The sequence below is a fragment of the Oncorhynchus keta genome, chromosome 37, assembly GCF_023373465.1.
Source record: "Oncorhynchus keta strain PuntledgeMale-10-30-2019 chromosome 37, Oket_V2, whole genome shotgun sequence".
Classification (NCBI taxonomy): domain Eukaryota; kingdom Metazoa; phylum Chordata; class Actinopteri; order Salmoniformes; family Salmonidae; genus Oncorhynchus; species Oncorhynchus keta.
In genome coordinates, this window is record NC_068457.1 from 20921250 (window position 1) to 20944041 (window position 22792).

General features: G+C 45.5%; 1 protein-coding gene across 2 annotated transcripts; it reads right to left on the reverse strand.

Moving 5' to 3' along the window:
- Window positions 1-378: 378 nt before the first annotated feature.
- On the reverse strand, window positions 379-5324 carry LOC118375942 (T-cell surface antigen CD2-like). 2 transcript variants are annotated; one of them, XM_035762588.2, is made up of 6 exons: window positions 5152-5324; window positions 3752-3831; window positions 2309-2587; window positions 1976-2221; window positions 1617-1775; window positions 379-1483 (listed from the first exon to the last, which is right to left on the reverse strand). In XM_035762588.2, the coding sequence occupies exons 2-6, from the start codon at window positions 3810-3812 to the stop codon at window positions 1185-1187; spliced, it is 1044 nt and encodes a 347-aa protein (XP_035618481.2). In that variant the 5' UTR covers window positions 3813-3831; window positions 5152-5324; the 3' UTR covers window positions 379-1184. The 2 variants fall into 2 exon arrangements, with proteins under 2 accessions (XP_035618481.2, XP_035618483.2); XM_035762590.2 differs by lacking the exon at window positions 3752-3831.
- Window positions 5325-22792: the final 17468 nt, after the last annotated feature.

Here is a 22792-nt window from a genome sequence, read left to right on the forward strand (position 1 = left end):
TATCAGGGATACAGCTATTTTCAACCTAGCTTCCTTTTCTGCTGAAAACCTGGATGTGGGAACTCCGTTCAGGCGTTTCTCTTACGCCTGCTACGTTCGGTTAACTTTATTGTGACTCCTGCCGGTCTGTCATCAAACTGGTTCCCAAACGTTTACTCGCTGTCAGTGACCCAGCCAAAGTCTTTCAGGAACATATTCAGATTTCTGTCAACTAACTCGTTTAAATGTGATTCAAAGGAAAACGTTAATGGCCCACAAGTAGGTCCCTGGCCCACCCACTTCCACTATTACTGTTGAATAGGCATGCGAGCAGATTAAATGAACATGGAAGCAAAGCGCCATCTAGGGTTTATATAATGAACAGGTGTGTGATGGAGAGGTTTTTTCAGATAACATTTTATTGGTCTCATACACATGCTTGCAGGAGAGTAGCGAAATGCTTGTAAAAAAAATGGGTGCAAAAACCTGTGTTAACAGTCATGTGCAGTTCAGTAAACGCAAATGCGCACACACACACACAGCATCATATCCCTCCCACACACACAGGAAAAGGAGGTAAGATGTGTGGAAGCGAGGGCTTCAGTTAAGTGTTGCTTTCAGCATCTTTGCTCCATGCATGCTATTCGTTGGTGCCGTGCCAAAACCTCCGCCAAGAGGCCTCAGCGATGTAACAAGAAAACAATTGATTACATGAGAGCTTTACTCAGAGGTGTGAATACAGAGAATGACTCAAATGCACAATGATGTGAATGGAAACATTTCCAGAACTATTATTATCATCTTGCAATTGTTAGCTATCAGACCTGGGTTCAAATACATATGCATTTGAATTATTTGTATTTGAAATACTTATTTCCTGTGTATTTGAGTATTTTCAAATAATGTTGCCCATCAATGACTATGTGCCTGTAGTTATTTAGTTTTTATTGACAACCACACAGACATCAAGTTAAGGTCACTACTTCAAGAGGAGGTGGATAGATAGGTAGGCTACAACTCAACATAAAAACAATGAAACAGAATTTTGAAAAGGCATTGGAAGAAAAGAACACTATGTGGGTATTTTTCCCTTCCTTTTCAATTCTATTCTTTAGATAACAACATTTTCAACATCTACAACATGTAGACTGCTGGAACTCCTTTCCTTGGTTCAGAAAGTATATAGGCGAAACCTGTTTCCAGACTCATTGCCTGGCGGGGTGAGAGCCTTTCTTCCTCGGCTGGGGTAGTGGTGGGGGCTGCTCCTCATCATCATCCATTGGTGTCTGTGGAGGCTTCTCTCGAGCCTGGGCTCTGGGTTGGGGCGCAGCCTGGCTGGAGGCTCTGGCCGTGGGCCTGGGGCCCGTGGAACCAGGTGGGGCCCCACCGGGGGGTCTCTGCCTTTGCTTCTGGCCTTCTGGGTGAGAAGGATGCTTTGTCTGGCCCTCTGGGAGGTAAGGATGCTGGGTCTTGGTCAGGGGGGCTAGTCTCAACTCTCTTTCCTCTGTGAAGGAGAATGAACAGATGAAATGAGGGAGGGAACAAAAGAAAGATACTGTAGACACCATAAATGTTTCTGTGCACAGAACACCAACACAATAGCCATAGACATTTGAGTTTTGGTCTGAAGCGATTACCTTCAAAGCGCATGTGGCTCTTGCGTCGGCTGAGGCAACAGCACACCAAGGTGATGATGATGAGGAGGAGTACCAAGCCCCCTCCCCCGGCCAGGATGCCCACCATGGTCCAGAAATCCAAACCAAACAGTGAACGCAGATCACCCGATTTGGAGACAGCTGAGAGGAGGGTGGGGGATGAGGGGTGGAGCAGAACGAGAGACAAATTACATGTTTTACTTTCTTTGTATTTTTTATTTGTTGCGCCACCAACCTTAAACATTAGTCACTTTTTTCCTGAAAACAGAAGAAAACAGAGAGAAAAAGAAAGACAGAGATTCGCAGAGAATTGCAATTGAGCCCTTCAAAACATACTGTACCATTGCATGTTGGTTTGATGATGTCACTTGTCTCCGCGCTGACCTCATTGACTGCAGAGCAGGTGAAGGTGTCTGGCTCTTTCAGTTGTTTCAGATTGATGATCAAGGTTGGATTTTTTTCCCCATTTAAAGGCTGTCTGTTCTTGCTCCACTTGAAAGTCACTCCCTCAGTGTTGGTCAAGAAACAGGTAAAGGTGACGTCCTTATCAGAACAGGTGAATTGCACTGAGGGCTTGGAGACCTTTTCTGGAGAGAAACAAAATGGCCGCCATCAGTGTCTCTAAAGGAGAGGATACGGTACTTGTATTGTTGGAAAGAGAGAAAGAGACTTACCCTTCATACACAGTCTGAAGGACTCTTCTTTGATGCTTTTCCCATCGCTGTTGAACACTTCTGCTTTATAAGTACCTTCGTTTACTGACACCAGGCCTTTGAGTTGGAGAGACCCATCATCTAAGATATCCTCAGGCTTGCCTGGTTTGAACTTTCCATTCTTTCTTTTTAATATAACTTTTTCATTGTGTTTCCAGTTTATTTCTTTCGAACTCAAGTCAGTGTATTTCAGAGGGATGGAGAAGAAAGATCCATGTTGGAAATAATAATTGCATGAATCTGTGATAGAAGAGAAGAAAAGAGATCAGAATAATTCTCTGTTGTTGCTGACGGTAACATACTTTTATTACGTTTTGGGGTCAATAAAGAGTTAGAAAATGTGATCTAATTCAAATCTTATTATTTACATTTTTGGTCAAGCACGTATTTACAGTATAAATGACCAATTATGCATGCTACATTTCAAAGTAAAATAAGTTCATTTCAAGTACAATTGTCCATTGTTAGTTTCTCATCATTTGTCAGTTAGGACAACGACTAGGCAAATATGCTCTAAAACAGCTTCTACCAAGTGTTTTTAACTTGGATCAAATTCAAATAATGCTACTGTATGAAAATATGTGTTCAACTGGCTGGTTAGCCACAGTAACCCAGATCATTCTATTAAATCTTCCTGTTTTTGTGTACTGGGTGTTTGAAACAGAACATGTCTAAAACCACAACTGTCTGAAATGCCATAGATACTAAAATAACAGGACCTCTTTAAAACAAATGGCCGATCTGGGGACAATCTCATAGACAGATGGTCAGATTAAGCCTTCTCCTTGAGTAAATAGGATGTTCATCTTGGTCAAATGACCGATATCTTATACATTTATATATCAATGGTAATTGAAGTCAAATAAATTACATTGGCATGGAAAAAAACACTTAAGTAAAGAAATAAGTCTTGTCCCACATAATGATCTTAAAATATCTAAATAGCATTTACAATATCCATACAAATCATTCTAATAATGAGATAAAATTGCAATATCAAATCATGCAAAGGAAGTTGTTAAAAAAATAGATGACATTGTTACATTTACAAGATAACACAGAGGCACCACAGAAGAGACATTTTATTTTCAAAGTCATTTTTCATGCCCATGTCATTGTTCATTTTCTCCCTAACATTGCTCAAATCAATTGTGATCAAATGTACAGATTCAATAACAATCCATGAATGTGACCATCAATAGATAAGACCTTTTTATTTACCAGATTGACCCTATTTGATGATCATTTAAATGAAAAGTATGCTATTTAAAATCAATAGACATCCTCTTCTCAAATAACTAATCAAACAATTACTCATCTTTTTTTACTGTAAAAACAAACAAACAGACTAAACATCCTCAACCAATCCACAGGCTTGTGGGGGATAGAGGGAGAGAGTCTTACCTGCTGAAAGAGAGAGAAATCCATGAAGGACAAGGAATGCCAGTGGTAATGTACAGGCCATTGTGTTGTTACTACATGTACTGTGAGAAAAATGTACAGGTTTCAGTTTAGTTGTCAGACTCTTTCCTTTGTCTCACTGTGTGTGTCTCAGAAGACGAAATGAACCAACCAGCAGGCCTTGTATGTATCTACTCCCTCAGCAGTGCAGAGGTGTCATATCTTAAAATAAGCTTCAAACAAACTCTTCATCTTCTCATCAGTATCAACACAGGCATTTTCTCAGGCACATCCTAAACGTAACAAAATGTTCTTATAAAATTCCTGCCAAAATAGACATCTAGGCTACATTCATTGTGTGGCATTAAATGGCACAAAACTCCATATTAGGACATTCTCATAAATTATGATGATGTAAGAAAAATAAGTACATTAGTCATATAAGTTGACTTATGATACTGGTTTCAGATCAGCTTTTCCTAGCTCAACCTATACGCTAGGTCACCGTACAAAACGGACCCTGGATCTGTGCTTAAGGGTGGCAAGCTCATACACTGTAGTCACTGACCGATTCAAAACGGAGCCCTATATACCTGCTGATCTGAAAGGATTGGACAAATGAAAGCAATATGGCAGAACGTGTTGATATCTTTCCTTTCCTCAATCTACCAGAAGTACCCAGGTGTAGGTAACTGGGCTTGAATTGGAATAGGGCAAGCCAGTGAACAACAGTTTTCATGGATTGTAGAACTATGCTGACATCTAGTGTTACTTGCATCTCGTGCACTTTGGGAATTCCAATTGCCTTTTGTCAATTTGAAACAGTCAGTTTACCGGTAGTTTTAGTCAGCCTATGCTACGAGAGAATTTACACCTTGCGGGTGTGATGAGATAACTCGATCCGGTGGAATACGACGATACGAACGCTTATTTCAGCGAGCGCTTCGTAAACCACGCCATAGTGGGCAGAGCCAGGCATGTTGGACGGGGACGGATTTTAACACAAAACGCCTATAATGTTACAGTCGGTCCGCCATGGTTCTGTGTAGCTAATATATTTTAGACCAGTGTATTTTAGTTAATTTCGTTTGACTTAATACGTAAAATATATTTGAGTAGTAAACAGGGAAACAACAACGAGTCCCAGACAGTTCGCAATAGAGCATGCCATCGTTTACTACCTTAACTATTGGAGTCATCTAGTTACCTGGTTATACGATGAGCTCGTTGACAAAACAGACCATGGTGGGCCTTTTTACACGAAGATGTTTTTGTCAAAGGCCCGCGGTGGGTCTGTAAACTATGCGATTGTATTGGAGAAAGGTTTATAGCGTTGAATGTCACCTATTCATTTACTGTTATAGTATTTCAAAGTGACAGCCATGGAAACTAATTGTACTCACTTTGATAGAACATGCTGTTTTTTCTGCCCTACTGTGGCGTTGTTTGCCTGAATTATTCAAATGTCCTGGTGACCACAACAAAACTACTTATTGTTTTCAAATAGATATAGAATAGAACATTGAGTTTTCTGCCTGAGCGTGGCACTGTTTACTGCAATTTTCTGTATTGTCTTTTAATCAGAACAAAACGTTGTTTAAAAAAAACTCAACTAGAGATAGGCTGACATGGACTGTTTCCTCACCTGACATGGACTGTTTCCTCACCTGACATGGACTGTTTCCTCACCTGACATGGACTGTTTCCTCACCTGACATGGACTGTTTCCTCACCTGACATGGACTGTTTCCTCACCTGACATGGACTGTTTCCTCACCTGACATGGACGGTTTCCTCACCTGACATGGACTGTTTCCTCACCTGACATGGACGGTTTCCTCACCTGACATGGACTGTTTCCTCACCTGACATGGACTGTTTCCTCACCTGACATGGACGGTTTCCTCACCTGACATGGACGGTTTCCTCACCTGACATGGACGGTTTCCTCACCTGACATGGACGGTTTCCTCACCTGACATGGACGGTTTCCTCACCTGACATGGACTGTTTCCTCACCTGACATGGACGGTTTCCTCACCTTACATGGACGGTTTCCTCACCTGACATGGACGGTTTCCTCACCTGACATGGACGGTTTCCTCACCTGACATGGACGGTTTCCTCACCTGACATGGACGGTTTCCTCACCTGACATGGACAGTTTCCTCACCTGACATGGACTGTTTCCTCACCTGACATGGACGGTTTCCCTCACCTTACATGGACGGTTTCCTCACCTGACATGGACGGTTTCCTCACCTGACATGGACGGTTTCCTCACCTGACATGGACGGTTTCCTCACCTGACATGGACGGTTTCCTCACCTGACATGGACTGTTTCCTCACCTGACATGGACTGTTTCCTCACCTGACATGGACTGTTTCCTCACCTGACATGGACTGTTTCCTCACCTGACATGGACGGTTTCCTCACCTGACATGGACTGTTTCCTCACCTGACATGGACGGTTTCCTCACCTGACATGGACGGTTTCCTCACCTGACATGGACTGTTTCCTCACCTGACATGGACTGTTTCCTCACCTGACATGGACGGTTTCCTCACCTGACATGGACTGTTTCCTCACCTGACATGGACTGTTTCCTCACCTGACATGGACGGTTTCCTCACCTGACATGGACGGTTTCCTCACCTGACATGGACTGTTTCCTCACCTGACATGGACTGTTTCCTCACCTGACATGGACTGTTTCCTCACCTGACATGGACTGTTTCCTCACCTGACATGGACTGTTTCCTCACCTGACATGGACTGTTTCCTCACCTGACATGGACTGTTTCCTCACCTGACATGGACGGTTTCCTCACCTGACATGGACTGTTTCCTCACCTGACATGGACGGTTTCCTCACCTGACATGGACGGTTTCCTCACCTGACATGGACTGTTTCCTCACCTGACATGGACTGTTTCCTCACCTGACATGGACTGTTTCCTCACCTGACATGGACGGTTTCCTCACCTGACATGGACTGTTTCCTCACCTGACATGGACTGTTTCCTCACCTGACATGGACTGTTTCCTCACCTGACATGGACGGTTTCCTCACCTGACATGGACTGTTTCCTCACCTGACATGGACTGTTTCCTCACCTGACATGGACTGTTTCCTCACCTGACATGGACTGTTTCCTCACCTGACATGGACTGTTTCCTCACCTGACATGGACTGTTTCCTCACCTGACATGGACTGTTTCCTCACCTGACATGGACTGTTTCCTCACCTGACATGGACTGTTTCCTCACCTGACATGGACTGTTTCCTCACCTGACATGGACTGTTTCCTCACCTGACATGGACTGTTTCCTCACCTGACATGGACTGTTTCCTCACCTGACATGGACTGTTTCCTCACCTGACATGGACTGTTTCCTCACCTCACCTGACATGGACGGTTTCCTCGCCTGACATGGACTGTTTCCTCACCTGACATGGACGGTTTCCTCGCCTGACGTGGACGGTTTCCTCACCTGACATGGACGGTTTCCTCACCTGACATGGACGGTTTCCTCACCTGACATGGACTGTTTCCTCACCTGACATGGACTGTTTCCTCACCTGACATGGACTGTTTCCTCACCTGACATGGACTGTTTCCTCATGATGGTTGTTGGTTATTTACCAGGTAACAAGTCTAAAACGAAACAAGGAATGAAGCCATAGACTCCTTATTTTACTCAACTAGATATTGTTACTTTGAAAAGATTGGCCTGGCTGACATGACAAATACATGAAGGGAAAATTATCTACAGACACAGAGGATGATTATATTTCTACACATCTCTTTATGCTATTTGTTATTATTATTATTATTATGTTATTATGTTATCTATATCTTTTTTTCCTTTTCCTGGGCCTCTATAACTATATCTATTGTTTTTTCCTACAGACGGAAACGCACAAGGTGGCTAATAACAGACCTCCATCCTATGCTAGCTTGCTACCAATGGCCCGGCTAGCTGTCTAAATCGCCGTGACCCCAATCAACCTCACTACTCACTGGACCCTTTTGATCACTCGACTAAGCATGTCTCTCCTTAATGTCAATATGCATTGTCCATTGCCGTTCTGGTTAGTGTGTATTGGCTTATTTCACTGTAGAGCCTCTAGTCCTGCTCACTATACCTTATCCAACCTTTCAGTTCCACCACCCACACATGCGATGACATCACCTGGCTTAAATGATGTTTCTAGAGACAATATCTCTCTCATCATCACTCAATGCCTAGGTTTACCTCCACTGTATTCACATCCTACCATACCTTTGTCTGTACATTATACCTTGAAGCTATTTTATCACCCCCAGAAACCTCCTTTTGCTCTCTGTTCCAGACGACCAATTCTTATTGCTTTTAGCTGTACCCTTATCCTACTCCTCCTCTGTTCCTCTGGCGATGTAGAGGTCAATCCAGGCCCTGCAGTGCCTAGCTCTACTCCTATTCCCCAGGCACTCTCTTTTGATGACTTCTGTAACCGTAATAGCCTTGTTTTCATGCATGTCAACATTAGAAGCCTCCTCCCTAAGTTTGTTTTATTCATTGCTTTAGCACACTCTGCCAACCCAGATGTTCTAGCTGTGCCTGAATCCTGACTTAGGAAGACCACCAAAAATTCTGAAATTTTCATCCCAAACTACAACATTTTCAGACAAGATAGAACTGCCAAAGGGGGCAGTGTTGCAATCTACTGCAAAGATAGCCTGCAGAGTTCTGTCCTACTATCCAGGTCTGTAAAAACAAGTCTCTCACCGTTGCCGCCTGCTATAGACCACCCTCTGCCCCCAGCTGTGCACAGGACACCATATGTGAACTGATTGCCCCCCATCTATCTTCAGAGCTCGTGATGCTAGGCGACCTAAACTGGAACATGCTTAACACCCCAGTCATCCTACAATCTAAGCTTGATGCCCTCAATCTCACACAAATTATCAATGAACCTACCAGGTACCACCCCAAAGCCTTAAACACGGGCACCCTCATAGATATAATCCTAACCAACTTGCCCTCTAAATACACCTCTGCTGTCTTCAACCAAGATCTCAGCGATCACTGCCTCATTACCTTCATCCGTAATGGGTCAGCGGTCAAACGACCTCCACCCATCACTGTCAAATGCTCCCTGAAACACTTCAGCGAGCAGGCCTTTCTAATCGACCTGGCCGGGGTATCCTGGAAGGATATTGATCTCATCCCGTCAGTAGAGGATTCCTGTTTTTTTTTAAAATGCCTTCCTAACCATCTTAAATAAGCATGCCCCATTAAAGAAATTTAGAACCAGGAACAGATATAGCCCTTGGTTCTCCCCAGACCTGACTGCCCTTAACCAACACAAAAACATCCTATGGCGTTCTGCATTAGCATCGAACAGCCCCTGTGATATGCAGCTGTTCAGGGAAGCTAGAAACCATTATACACAGGCAGTTAGAAAAGCCAAGGCTAGCTTTTTCAAGCAGAAATTTGCTTCCTGCAACACTAACTCAAAAAGTTTTGGGACACTGTAAAGTCCATGGAGAATAAGAACACCTCCTCCCAGCTGCCCACTGCACTGAAGATATGAAACACTGTCACCACTGATAAATCCACTATAATTGAGAATTTCAATAAGCATTTTTCTACGGCTGGCCATGCTTTCCACCTGGCTACTCCTACCCCGGTCAACAGCACTGCACCCCCCACAGCAACTCGCCCAAGCCTTCCCCATTTCTCCTTCTCCCAAATCCAGTCAGCTGATGTTCTGAAAGAGCTGCAAAATCTGGACCCCTACAAATCAGCCGGATTAGACAATCTGGACCCTTTCTTTCTAAACATTATCTGCCGAAATTGTTGCCACCCCTATTACTAGCCTGTTCAAACTCTCTTTCATGTCATCTGAGATTCCCAAAGATTGGAAAGCAGCTGCGGTCACCCCCCTCTTCAAAGGGGGGGACACTCTTGACCCAAACTGCTACAGACCTATATCTATCCTACCCTGCCTTTCTAAGGTCTTTGAAAGCCAAGTCAACAAACAGATTACCAACCATTTTGAATCTCACCATACCTTCTCTGCTATGCAATCTGGTTTCAGAGCTGGTCATGGGTGCACCTCAGCCACGCTCAAGGTCCTAAACGATATCTTAACCGCCATCGATAAGAAACATTACTGTGCAGCCGTATTCATTGATCTGGCTAAGGCTTTCGACTCTGTCAATCACCACATCCTCATCGGCAGACTCGACAGCCTTGGTTTCTCAAATGATTGCCTCGCCTGGTTCACCAACTACTTCTCTGATAGAGTGCAGTGTGTCAAATCGGAGGGTCTGCTGTCCGGACCTCTGGTAGTCTCTAGGGGGGTGCCACAGGGTTCAATTCTTGGACCGACTCTCTTCTCTGTATACATCAATGATGTCGCTCTTGCTGCTGGTGAGTCTCTGATCCACCTCTACTCAGACGACACCATTCTGTATACTTCTGGCCCTTCTTTGGACACTATGTTAACAACCCTCCAGGCAAGCTTCAATGCCATACAACTCTCCTTCTGTGACCTCCAATTGCTCTTAAATACAAGTAAAACTAAATGCATGTTTTTCAACCGATCGCTGCCTGCACCTGCCTGCCTGTCCAACATCACTGCTCTGGACGGCTCTGACTTAGAATACGTGGACAACTACAAATACCTAGGTGTCTGGTTAGACTGTAAACTCTCCTTCCAGACCCACATCAAACATCTCCAATCCAAAGTTAAATCTAGAATTGTTTAAACACTCCTAAGTCTCACTTAGCAATGTCATGTACTTGAACGGTCAGGCCAGAGGGGGACTTTGCTATGTTTCCTATGTTTCAGATTAAAAGCACCCCAGCTGCCAAGTGGGCCCCAACTGACTGGTTCTGACACTTGTACTGTTTATTTTCTCCCCCAAACGTATGAGCCATTGATTCAACACCTTTTATATGGCATTATATTTGCTAATCACTTAAACAAAAATGGCTTTCAACTGGGGTGATAACACTCACAGCATTTAATGTACAGGTGGACATTTCTCTGGTGGATATGGAGGCCAAATGACTAAGTCAATCCTTTCTATTCAAATGTATGTTTTAAAATACTTTTTACATCAGCAGTTGTCACAAAATGCTTTCAAAATACTATACCTTGCCTAAAACCAGTCAAATAAAGCAATGCAGAGTGCATGCCTAGAAAACTGAATGTTCTGGCCAGACTCATCTCTTCAAAGAAAACACCATTTAATTCTATATCTATTTGAGCAAAATAAGTAGTTGTTGTGATCACCAGGACATCCTAATAAATCAGGTAAAGAACCCCACAGGCAGAGAAATCGACATGTTTATATCATAAAGTGAGTACAATTAGTTTCCCTGGCTGCTACTTATAAATACCATAACAGTAAATGAATAGATGACATTCGCTGCTATAAACCTTTCTCCAATATAACGGCATAGTTTACACAGACCCACCGCGGACCTTTCTCAAAATAAATCTCCCATGGTCTTTTTTGTCAAAGAGCTCATCATATTCCAAACACTGGTGGTAACTAAGATGATCCCAATAATTAAGGTAGGAAACGATTGTATGTTCTATTGCGAAATGTCTAGGACTTGATCGTTGTTTCCCTGTTTACTACTCAAATATATTTAGCTAATTAAGTGAAACGAAATTAACTGCAATACACTGATCTCAAACATATTAGCATAACTAGGCTACACAGAACTATTGCGGACCCACAGTAAAATGTGTATTTTTTATCGCATTAAAACATGTCCTGGTCCAACATGCCGAGCTCTGCCCACTGGGGCGTGGCTTACGGAGCGCTCTCTGAAATAAGCGCTCGTATCGATTCTGCCAGATCGAGTTATCACACAGTTATTCATAATAATAATCACCCTCCTCATCGGCAATATCTCCGAATTTGAATCATTTCCTTGACCTCGGATGACTTCAAACCGTAAGAAGGTAATCGTGGTCGACTACATTGGATGTGAGCATGAATAAACACACGACACACCCATAATAGTCCTCAAAATAATTACACTTTCATAGAGATCGCACTTGCGAATTGGCTGACCGCTGATCACCTCTTCACTTCCTCTCCTGTCCTAGAAAAATCCGGTTGTCCTTGCTATATAATATGGTATTGGTTGCTGTTAGTCTAATTCTACACCCCGGAACGTTTGCTTACTATTCTTTGCCACTCCTTTAGATAAATTGATTTTGTATGTTCCAACTGAATTTAGGATCACTACTAGAGTGCGGTGAATTTAGCTTTGGATTCCGACTTCTCCTCAATACCTCAACAGAACATGGCAGGATATACATGTCATATCAGCTGACGATAGTGAACAAGTTGCACCCCTTGTTTTCCCTGTTCCGTTCTGTTTCCCCAAAAATATTTTACGTACATTTCTATGGCTGATTATCCGTGTAGTCGCAGTTAAGGGACGGTGTTAAAACGACCCCTTAATGCGTGGATAAACCCCTCCCCGCAAAAAAAACTCATTACAACCTGTGTTGTGATAATTGCTTGTTTGCTCTATAACCTGTTAATCTGCCTTGTGACCGTGATATAGAGGCCTAAAGGCCGAGACAATAAGACAGTGACAGAATAAATTCAAAAACAACATTTTTTTTTAAAATCACAAAACCAGATAGCGACCTCTGTCCAGTAAAGTCCACAAAGAATATTGCATGTAAATAAAACAAAAAAACGTTGGTCACATACACACATTTAGCAGATGTTTGTGCCATTGTAAAAAAATAAAAAATAAATGTCTGGTACATTTTTGGGGGAAGCCTGGCTTCCGTTGGCATCCATGAATACGCGCCACTGCTTAAAGTGCAATTAAAATGTAGTGTTAACTGAAACTTAAATAGCTTTGTAACCACATGAAATAAAACTCAACCCAACTGAAATACATTCAGGGACCTCTACTCTCCCATCCAAATAATTGAATACCATTATACGTAATTAAAGAAATAAAATAATAATAATATTGCTTATAACTTCAATAGCTTCCACCCCATATAACTTGCAATAATACAACCAATTTATTGGTTCAGGGACCTCGTCTGTACAATCTACAACAATTACTTGTGTGTTTTGACTTTGGCTATTTTAAATGACATTTATTTAACTACATGTCAGACATACATGCTTTGAACTTTAATAACTTCCACACCATATCACTTGCATGAAAACAACAAATAGTTATTGGTTTAGGGACCTCTTCCCTCGCATTGTAAGGGTGTTTAACTGGCGGCAGAGAAGTGAGACGCAGGAGAGAAATAATGGCACAGTTTATTTACGAAAACCCACCAGAAAACATAATACAAATCGAGGGGTAACATAACCCAACGCGCACACCAGTACAGACGTACACATACACTTACAATAAACAAGGACATGAAGGGAAACTGAGGGTTACATACACACCATGTAATTGATGGGATTGGAACCAGGTGTGATGGAAGACAAGACAAAACCAATGGAAATTAAAAATGGATCAGCGATGGCCAGAAGGTCTGTGATGTCGACCGCCGGACACCGCCCAAACAAGGAGAGGGAACAACTTCGGCGGAAGTCGTGACACCCATCTACGGCAAAGACTGTAGTCTGGCTATTTTATGACGGTTTTGGAGCAGTGGCATCTTCCTTGCTGAGTGGCCTTTCAGGTTATGTCGAATATAGGACTCGTTTTACTGTGGATATAGATACTTTGTACCTGTTTCCTCCAGCATCTTCACAAGGTCTTTGCTGTTGTTCTGGTATTGATTAGCACTTTTCGCACCAAAGTACGTTCATCTCTAGGAGACAGAACGCATCTCCTTCCTGAGCGGTATGATGGCTGCATGGTCCCATGGTGTTTTTATACTTGCGTACTATTGTTTGTACAGATGAACGCGGTGTCTTCAGGCATTTAGAAATTGCTCCCAAGCATGAACCAGACTTGTGGAGGTCTACAATTTTTTCAGAGGTCTTGGCTGATATCTTTTGATTTTCCCATGATGTCAAGCAAAGAGGCACTGAGTTTGAAGGTAGGCCTTGAAATACATCCACAGGTACACCTCCAATTGACTCAAATGTCAATTAGCCTATCATAAGCTTCTAAAGCTATGACATAATTTTCTGGAATTTTCCAAGCTGTTTAAAGGCACAGTCCAGTCAATTTGGTGTACGTAAACAAACTTCTTACCCACTGGAATTGTGATACAGTGAAATAATCTGTCTGTAAACAATTGTTGGAAAAATTACTTGTCATGCACAAAGTAGATGTCCTAACCGACTTGCCAAAACTATAGTTTGTTAACAAGAAATTTGTGGAGTGGTTGAAAAACAAGTTTTAATGACTCCAACCTAAGTATATGTAAACTTCCGACTTCAACTGTATCTACTCCCTCCAGAGGTGTCATATCTTGAAATAAGCTTCAAACAAACTCTTCAGCTTCTCATCAGTATCAACACAGGCATTTTCTCAGGCATGTTCTAAACACAACCTTTTTTTTAAACAAAACGATCTTATAAAATCTATGTCAAAATAGACATCCAGGCTACATTCATTGTGTGTCATTAAATGTCACAACTCCATATTTGGGCATTCTCATAAATTATGTTAAAAAAAAAGAAATGCCAAAACGAAGGATATTACTAAAAGTTTATTTATGATACTGGTTTCAGATCAGCTTTTCTTTTCTCAATCTAACGCTATGTCATCATACAAAACTAACCCTGGGTCTGTACTTAGAGGAATGGCAAGCTCATGCACTGTAATCACTTACCAATTCCAAACTGAGCCCTATATACCTCATGGGGAGTACATCTGAAAGGATTGAACAAGTGAAAGCAGTATGGCAGAATGTGTTGTACTTCTGGTGGATAGAAAGACCCAAGAGTAGATGATTGGTCTTGAATCTGAATGGAGCAAGCCAGTGAACTACAGTTTTCATGGATTGTAGAATTATACTTACATCTAGTGTTCAATAAAGTTAGTTGCATCACCTGTACTTTGGAAATTCCAATTGCCTTCCCCCCGAAACTGCAAATTAGGAGGAGGGATGACCATAGATGTTCTCTTGATGTGTTTGAATTGGACCATTTTCCTGTCTGCTATGCATTCCAAATGTAATGAGTACTTTTGGGTGTCAGGGAAAATGTATGGTGTAATTGTTACATTTTCTTTAGGAATGTAGTGGAGTAAAAGTTGTAAAAATATTAATAGTAAAGTACAGATACCCCCCCAAAATTACTTAAGTATTTTTTACTTAAGTACTTTATACCATTGGAAAATACTACAACTGAATTTAGGCTAATTACTAGCCTAGCTAGAGTTCACCCACCATCTAGTCTCCACACCTTCTGTTTCTCCGCCCTAAAATATTTTGAGTTTCAGTTACTGCATTTTGTGCCAGGTGTTGCTTTTGGGGCCTTTGTACTGTCTAGAAAATAAACTAGGGGGAAGACTGTTGTATTACAGGGTAATAACATTGTTCCCTACAATAACTCAGCCCATTTATACCGTATGAGGGCAATGTGACTGTCATGTTAACTGTGGTATAACTCTGTTCTCATCCCATAACAGCTGGACCATCCACCACCCATTTGTCATAACAAACGACAATGTCATTCTCAACCCTGGGATCCGTGGTGGAGTTCTACAGGAGATCCTCTGGAAACATGGTGTAAACTAGGCGGTGGAATGGGACAGTGCTGAGATATGGGAATTTCGTGATTTTAAAGGGAGGACATCCTTGAACAGTACAACAGGAGAAATCACTATCAGACAGCTGACCAAGCAGCTCAGTGGGGTGTATGATTGGTGGAAAAATACAGACCTTTCAGCAGAGAGTGAAATTCGTTGTAAAGTCATTGTTTCCTAAATGGAAGGTCGGGACTTGTGATCCAATGATGGATCCGGACCTCTTTTTAGGTACTAGCTAAAGGCGGGGATGTAACACATTTTTAAAATGTAATCTTTATTTAACTAGGCAAGTAAATTAAGAGCAAATTCTTATTTACAATGACCGCCTACTCCTAGCCAAACGCTGGGTCAATTGTGCGCCGCCCTATGGGACTTCCAATCATGGCCGGATGTGATACAGCCTGGATTCGAACCAGGGACTGTAGTGATGGCTCTTGCACTGAGATGCAGTGCTTTACACAGCTGCGCCACTCGGGAGCAAAACATGTAAAAGGTTCAAACACAGAAAGGTTGCCAACGACTGTGTCATGTGTTACGGTGCTGAACAAGAACCTTGGTTAGTCCACACTTTTTAAAGACATTTCTGTTTCTGGTTATCTTTTTACTTATCTTATAAGCAAACCCTATATGCGGCTCTCTCCAAATGTCCCCGTGATAAGAACGCAAGGGACTTTTTGTTGTATATCAGATGGGAGAACTATGCAGGTTTGTGAGTAGAGAGAAACAAAGAGACAGTCACAGATACATCTGACATGTGTTTTATTCCATGGATCCTCATACTAGCTGCTTTTGGTGTCCTGGCCTTAGTTTTGCTTGTTGTTGGAGTATTTCTTATCTAAAAGAAGTGTTAAAGTAATACTATGGTGGTTTTATTGAGCTTTTTCTCCTTTTAAATTGGATTTAATCTCTCAGGATCAAATGATGATTTCAGGTCAAACACTATTCATTATGTTAAGTTTAGACTAAAGCATCCCACTAGGCAGAGCCTGGTTGAAACTGTTGTTTTTATGTCATTTCAACCAAAAATGAAATGTGATGATGTTCAGTCTATGCCAAAAACAGATTGGATTTACAAGGAATTTCATGTTTTTCACCCAACTTTGAACCTAAATCCAATGACATTGTGAATTTTTTTATTGATATCACGTTGAATTCAAGTTAGTTGACAACTCAACCAAATTAAAATCAAAACTAGATGTTGAAATGATGTCTGTGCCCTGTGGGAAATCTGTCACTTGAAGTTGTTTTTCGGTTACATAGATACAGATTGTTATACCAGATAATGGGATTTAGTCAAAGATGTTTGGTAACCATTTCTGGGAGTGACAGGTTAGGTACTGTTTGGTGTAGCACGGAGGATTTTCGACCAACCTTATCTTGGAGATACTATCTTCGTTCTCGATTCGGCCAAACGTATCGTCTAAAATATCCATGTCCAGTTGCAGGAGGTGCGTTTGAATATAGAAAATGCTCCATTATTCAAATAAATACATGTTTTGCTCCAGGAAGTAATCCAGCAATGTGTACACCGTCATCATGTCTATGTCAGATCTTCTCTCATTGTTCGAAACAGGTGAGTGTCATTATGACATGCAGCACTCTCGGGTGGGCCCACCTGTCTCAATCAATGAGAGAAGATTTGAAATAGACAAGATTTTGTCATAACCCTCCTCTCCATACCTCTACGCCGATTGATTTTGCCTACTTTCATCTCCTTTGTTTTCCCTAACATTCACATATCCAGACCAATGCAAGGTCAATGGAGACCCTGAGACCAGAGCTGTCCGCTCCATTGGAGGTATCACAGCTGATCCTCAACAGACATCACATCCACATGCCTCAATGTGGGCTGAGCCCTGGGGATGACGACCACTCAGAAGAGGTTCCAGAGAAGACAGTAGGACCAGCCACTCTGAAGAGGACCCAGAGAAGACAGTAGTACCAGCCACTCTGAAGAGGACCCAGAGAAGACAGTAGTACCAGCCACTCTGAAGAGGACCCAGGGAAGGCAGTAGGACCAGCCACTCTGAAGAGGACCCAGAGAAGGCAGTAGGACCAGCCACTCTGAAGAGGACCCAGAGAAGGCAGTAGGACCAGCCACTCTGATGAGGACCCAGAGAAGGCAGTAGGACCAGCCACTCTGAAGAGGACCCAGAGAAGGCAGTGGGAACCAGCCATTCTGAAGAGGACCCAGAGAAGGCAGTAAGACCAGCCACTCTGAAGAGGACCCAGAGAAGGCAGTAGGACCAGCCACTCTGAAGAGGACCAAGAGAAGGAAGAAGGACCAGCCACTCTGAAGAGGACCCAGAGAAGGCAGTGGGACCAGCCACTCTGAAGAGGACCCAGAGAAGGCAGTAGGACCAGCCACTCTGAAGAGGACCCAGAGAAGGCAGTAGGACCAGCCATTCTGAAGAGGATCCACAGAAGGCAGTAGGACCAGCCATTCTGAAGAGGACCCAGAGAAGGCAGTAGGACCAGCCACTCTGAAGAGGACCCAGAGAAGGCAGTAGGACCAGCCACTCTGAAGAGGACCCAGAGAAGGCAGTAGGACCAGCCACTCTGAAGAGGACCCAGAGAAGGCAGTGGGAACCAGCCACTCTGAAGAGGACCCAGAGAAGGCAGTGGGAACCAGCCATTCTGAAGAGGACCCAGAGAAGGCAGTGGGACCAGCCATTCTGAAGAGGACCCAGAGAAGACAGTAGGACCAGCCGCTCTGAAGAGGACCCAGAGAAGGCAGTGGGAACCAGCCGCTCTAAAGAGGACCCAGAGAAGGCAGTGGGAACCAGCCATTCTGAAGAGGATCCAGAGAAGGCAGTGGGACCAGCCACTCTGAAGAGGATCCAGAGAAGGCAGTGGGACCAGCCAATTTGAAGAGGATCCACAGAAGGCAGTGGGACCAGCCAATTTGAAGAGGATCCACAGAAGGCAGTGGGACCAGCCACTCTGAAGAGGATCCAGAGAAGGCAGTGGGACCAGCCAATTTGAAGAGGATCCACAGAAGGCAGTGGGACCAGCCACTCTGAAGAGGATCCAGAGAAGGCAGTGGGACCAGCCAATTTGAAGAGGATCCACAGAAGGCAGTGGGACCAGCCAATTTGAAGAGGATCCAGAGAAGGCAGTGGGACCAGCCACTCTGAAGAGGATCCAGAGAAGGCAGTGGGACCAGCCAATTTGAAGAGGATCCACAGAAGGCAGTGGGACCAGCCACTCTGAAGAGGATCCAGAGAAGGCAGTGGGACCAGCCAATTTGAAGAGGATCCACAGAAGGCAGTGGGACCAGCCACTCTGAAGAGGATCCACAGAAGGCAGTGGGACCAGCCACTCTGAAGAGGATCCACAGAAGGCAGTGGGACCAGCCACTCTGAAGAGGATCCACAGAAGGCAGTGGGACCAGCCACTCTGAAGAGGATCCACAGAAGGCAGTGGGACCAGCCACTCTGAAGAGGATCCACAGAAGGCAGTGGGACCAGCCACTCTGAAGAGGACCCAGAGAAGGCAGTGGGACCAGCCACTCTGAAGAGAATCCACAGAAGGCAGTGGGACCAGCCATTCTGAAGAGGATCCACAGAAGGCAGTGGGACCAGCCACTCTGAAGAGGATCCAGAGAAGGCAGTGGGACCAGCCATTCTGAAGAGGATCCACAGAAGGCAGTGGGACCAGCCACTCTGAAGAGGATCCACAGAAGGCAGTGGGACCAGCCATTCTGAAGAGGACCCAGAGAAGGCAGTGGGACCAGCCATTCTGAAGAGGATCCACAGAAGGCAGTGGGACCAGCCACTCTGAAGAGGATCCAGAGAAGGCAGTGGGACCAGCCATTCTGAAGAGGATCCAGAGAAGGCAGTAGGACCAGCCACTCTGAAGAGGACCCAGAGAAGGCAGTAGGACCAGCCACTCTGAAGAGGACCCAGAGAAGGCAGTGGGAACCAGCCACTCTGAAGAGGACCCAGAGAAGGCAGTGGGAACCAGCCATTCTGAAGAGGACCCAGAGAAGGCAGTGGGAACCAGCCATTCTGAAGAGGACCCAGAGAAGGCAGTGGGACCAGCCATTCTGAAGAGGACCCAGAGAAGACAGTAGGACCAGCCGCTCTGAAGAGGACCCAGAGAAGGCAGTGGGAACCAGCCGCTCTGAAGAGGACCCAGAGAAGGCAGTGGGAACCAGCCAATTTGAAGAGGATCCACAGAAGGCAGTGGGACCAGCCACTCTGAAGAGGATCCAGAGAAGGCAGTGGGACCAGCCAATTCGAAGAGGATCCACAGAAGGCAGTGGGACCAGCCACTTTGAAGAGGATCCAGAGAAGGCAGTGGGACCAGCCACTCTGAAGAGGATCCAGAGAAGGCAGTGGGACCAGCCAATTTGAAGAGGATCCACAGAAGGCAGTGGGACCAGCCACTCTGAAGAGGATCCAGAGAAGGCAGTGGGACCAGCCACTTTGAAGAGGATCCACAGAAGGCAGTGGGACCAGCCACTCTGAAGAGGATCCACAGAAGGCAGTGGGACCAGCCACTCTGAAGAGAATCCACAGAAGGCAGTGGGACCAGCCACTCTGAAGAGGATCCACAGAAGGCAGTGGGACCAGCCACTCTGAAGAGGACCCAGAGAAGGCAGTGGGACCAGCCACTCTGAAGAGGATCCACAGAAGGCAGTGGGACCAGCCACTCTGAAGAGGATCCAGAGAAGGCAGTGGGACCAGCCATTCTGAAGAGGATCCACAGAAGGCAGTGGGACCAGCCACTCTGAAGAGGATCCACAGAAGGCAGTGGGACCAGCCACTCTGAAGAGGATCCAGAGAAGGCAGTGGGACCAGCCATTCTGAAGAGGATCCACAGAAGGCAGTGGGACCAGCCACTCTGAAGAGGATCCACAGAAGGCAGTGGGACCAGCCATTCTGAAGAGGATCCACAGAAGGCAGTGGGACCAGCCACTCTGAAGAGGATCCAGAGAAGGCAGTGGGACCAGCCATTCTGAAGAGGATCCACAGAAGGCAGTGGGACCAGCGACTCTGAAGAGGATCCACAGAAGGCAGTGGGACCAGCCATTCTGAAGAGGACCCAGAGAAGGCAGTGGGACCAGCCATTCTGAAGAGGATCCACAGAAGGCAGTGGGACCAGCCACTCTGAAGAGGATCCAGAGAAGGCAGTGGGACCAGCCAATTTGAAGAGGATCCACAGAAGGCAGTGGGACCAGCCACTCTGAAGAGGATCCAGAGAAGGCAGTGGGACCAGCCAATTTGAAGAGGATCCACAGAAGGCAGTGGGACCAGCCAATTTGAAGAGGATCCAGAGAAGGCAGTGGGACCAGCCACTCTGAAGAGGATCCAGAGAAGGCAGTGGGACCAGCCAATTTGAAGAGGATCCACAGAAGGCAGTGGGACCAGCCACTCTGAAGAGGATCCAGAGAAGGCAGTGGGACCAGCCAATTTGAAGAGGATCCAGAGAAGGCAGTGGGACCAGCCACTCTGAAGAGGATCCACAGAAGGCAGTGGGACCAGCCACTCTGAAGAGGATCCACAGAAGGCAGTGGGACCAGCCACTCTGAAGAGGATCCACAGAAGGCAGTGGGACCAGCCACTCTGAAGAGGATCCACAGAAGGCAGTGGGACCAGCCACTCTGAAGAGGATCCACAGAAGGCAGTGGGACCAGCCACTCTGAAGAGGATCCACAGAAGGCAGTGGGACCAGCCACTCTGAAGAGGATCCACAGAAGGCAGTGGGACCAGCCACTCTGAAGAGGATCCACAGAAGGCAGTGGGACCAGCCACTCTGAAGAGGATCCACAGAAGGCAGTGGGACCAGCCACTCTGAAGAGGATCCACAGAAGGCAGTGGGACCAGCCACTCTGAAGAGGATCCACAGAAGGCAGTGGGACCAGCCACTCTGAAGAGGATCCACAGAAGGCAGTGGGACCAGCCACTCTGAAGAGGATCCACAGAAGGCAGTGGGACCAGCCACTCTGAAGAGGACCCAGAGAAGGCAGTGGGACCAGCCACTCTGAAGAGAATCCACAGAAGGCAGTGGGACCAGCCATTCTGAAGAGGATCCACAGAAGGCAGTGGGACCAGCCACTCTGAAGAGGATCCAGAGAAGGCAGTGGGACCAGCCATTCTGAAGAGGATCCACAGAAGGCAGTGGGACCAGCCACTCTGAAGAGGATCCACAGAAGGCAGTGGGACCAGCCATTCTGAAGAGGACCCAGAGAAGGCAGTGGGACCAGCCATTCTGAAGAGGATCCACAGAAGGCAGTGGGACCAGCCACTCTGAAGAGGACCCAGAGAAGGCAGTGGGACCAGCCATTCTGAAGAGGATCCAGAGAAGGCAGTGGGACCAGCCATTCTGAAGAGGATCCAGAGAAGGCAGTAGGACCAGCCACTCTGAAGAGGACCCAGAGAAGGCAGTGGGACCAGCCATTCTGAAGAGGACCCAGAGAAGGCAGTGGGACCAGCCATTCTGAAGAGGATCCAGAGAAGGCAGTGGGACCAGCCATTCTGAAGAGGATCCAGAGAAGGCAGTAGGACCAGCCACTCTGAAGAGGACCCAGAGAAGGCAGTAGGACCAGCCACTCTGAAGAGGACCCAGAGAAGGCAGTGGGAACCAGCCACTCTGAAGAGGACCCAGAGAAGGCAGTGGGAACCAGCCATTCTGAAGAGGACCCAGAGAAGGCAGTGGGACCAGCCATTCTGAAGAGGACCCAGAGAAGACAGTAGGACCAGCCGCTCTGAAGAGGACCCAGAGAAGGCAGTGGGAACCAGCCGCTCTGAAGAGGACCCAGAGAAGGCAGTGGGAACCAGCCACTCTGAAGAGGATCCAGAGAAGGAAGTGGGACCAGCCAATTTGAAGAGGATCCACAGAAGGCAGTGGGACCAGCCAATTTGAAGAGGATCCACAGAAGGCAGTGGGACCAGCCACTCTGAAGAGGATCCAGAGAAGGCAGTGGGACCAGCCAATTTGAAGAGGATCCACAGAAGGCAGTGGGACCAGCCACTCTGAAGAGGATCCAGAGAAGGCAGTGGGACCAGCCAATTTGAAGAGGATCCACAGAAGGCAGTGGGACCAGCCAATTTGAAGAGGATCCAGAGAAGGCAGTGGGACCAGCCACTCTGAAGAGGATCCAGAGAAGGCAGTGGGACCAGCCAATTTGAAGAGGATCCACAGAAGGCAGTGGGACCAGCCACTCTGAAGAGGATCCAGAGAAGGCAGTGGGACCAGCCAATTTGAAGAGGATCCACAGAAGGCAGTGGGACCAGCCACTCTGAAGAGGATCCACAGAAGGCAGTGGGACCAGCCACTCTGAAGAGGATCCACAGAAGGCAGTGGGACCAGCCACTCTGAAG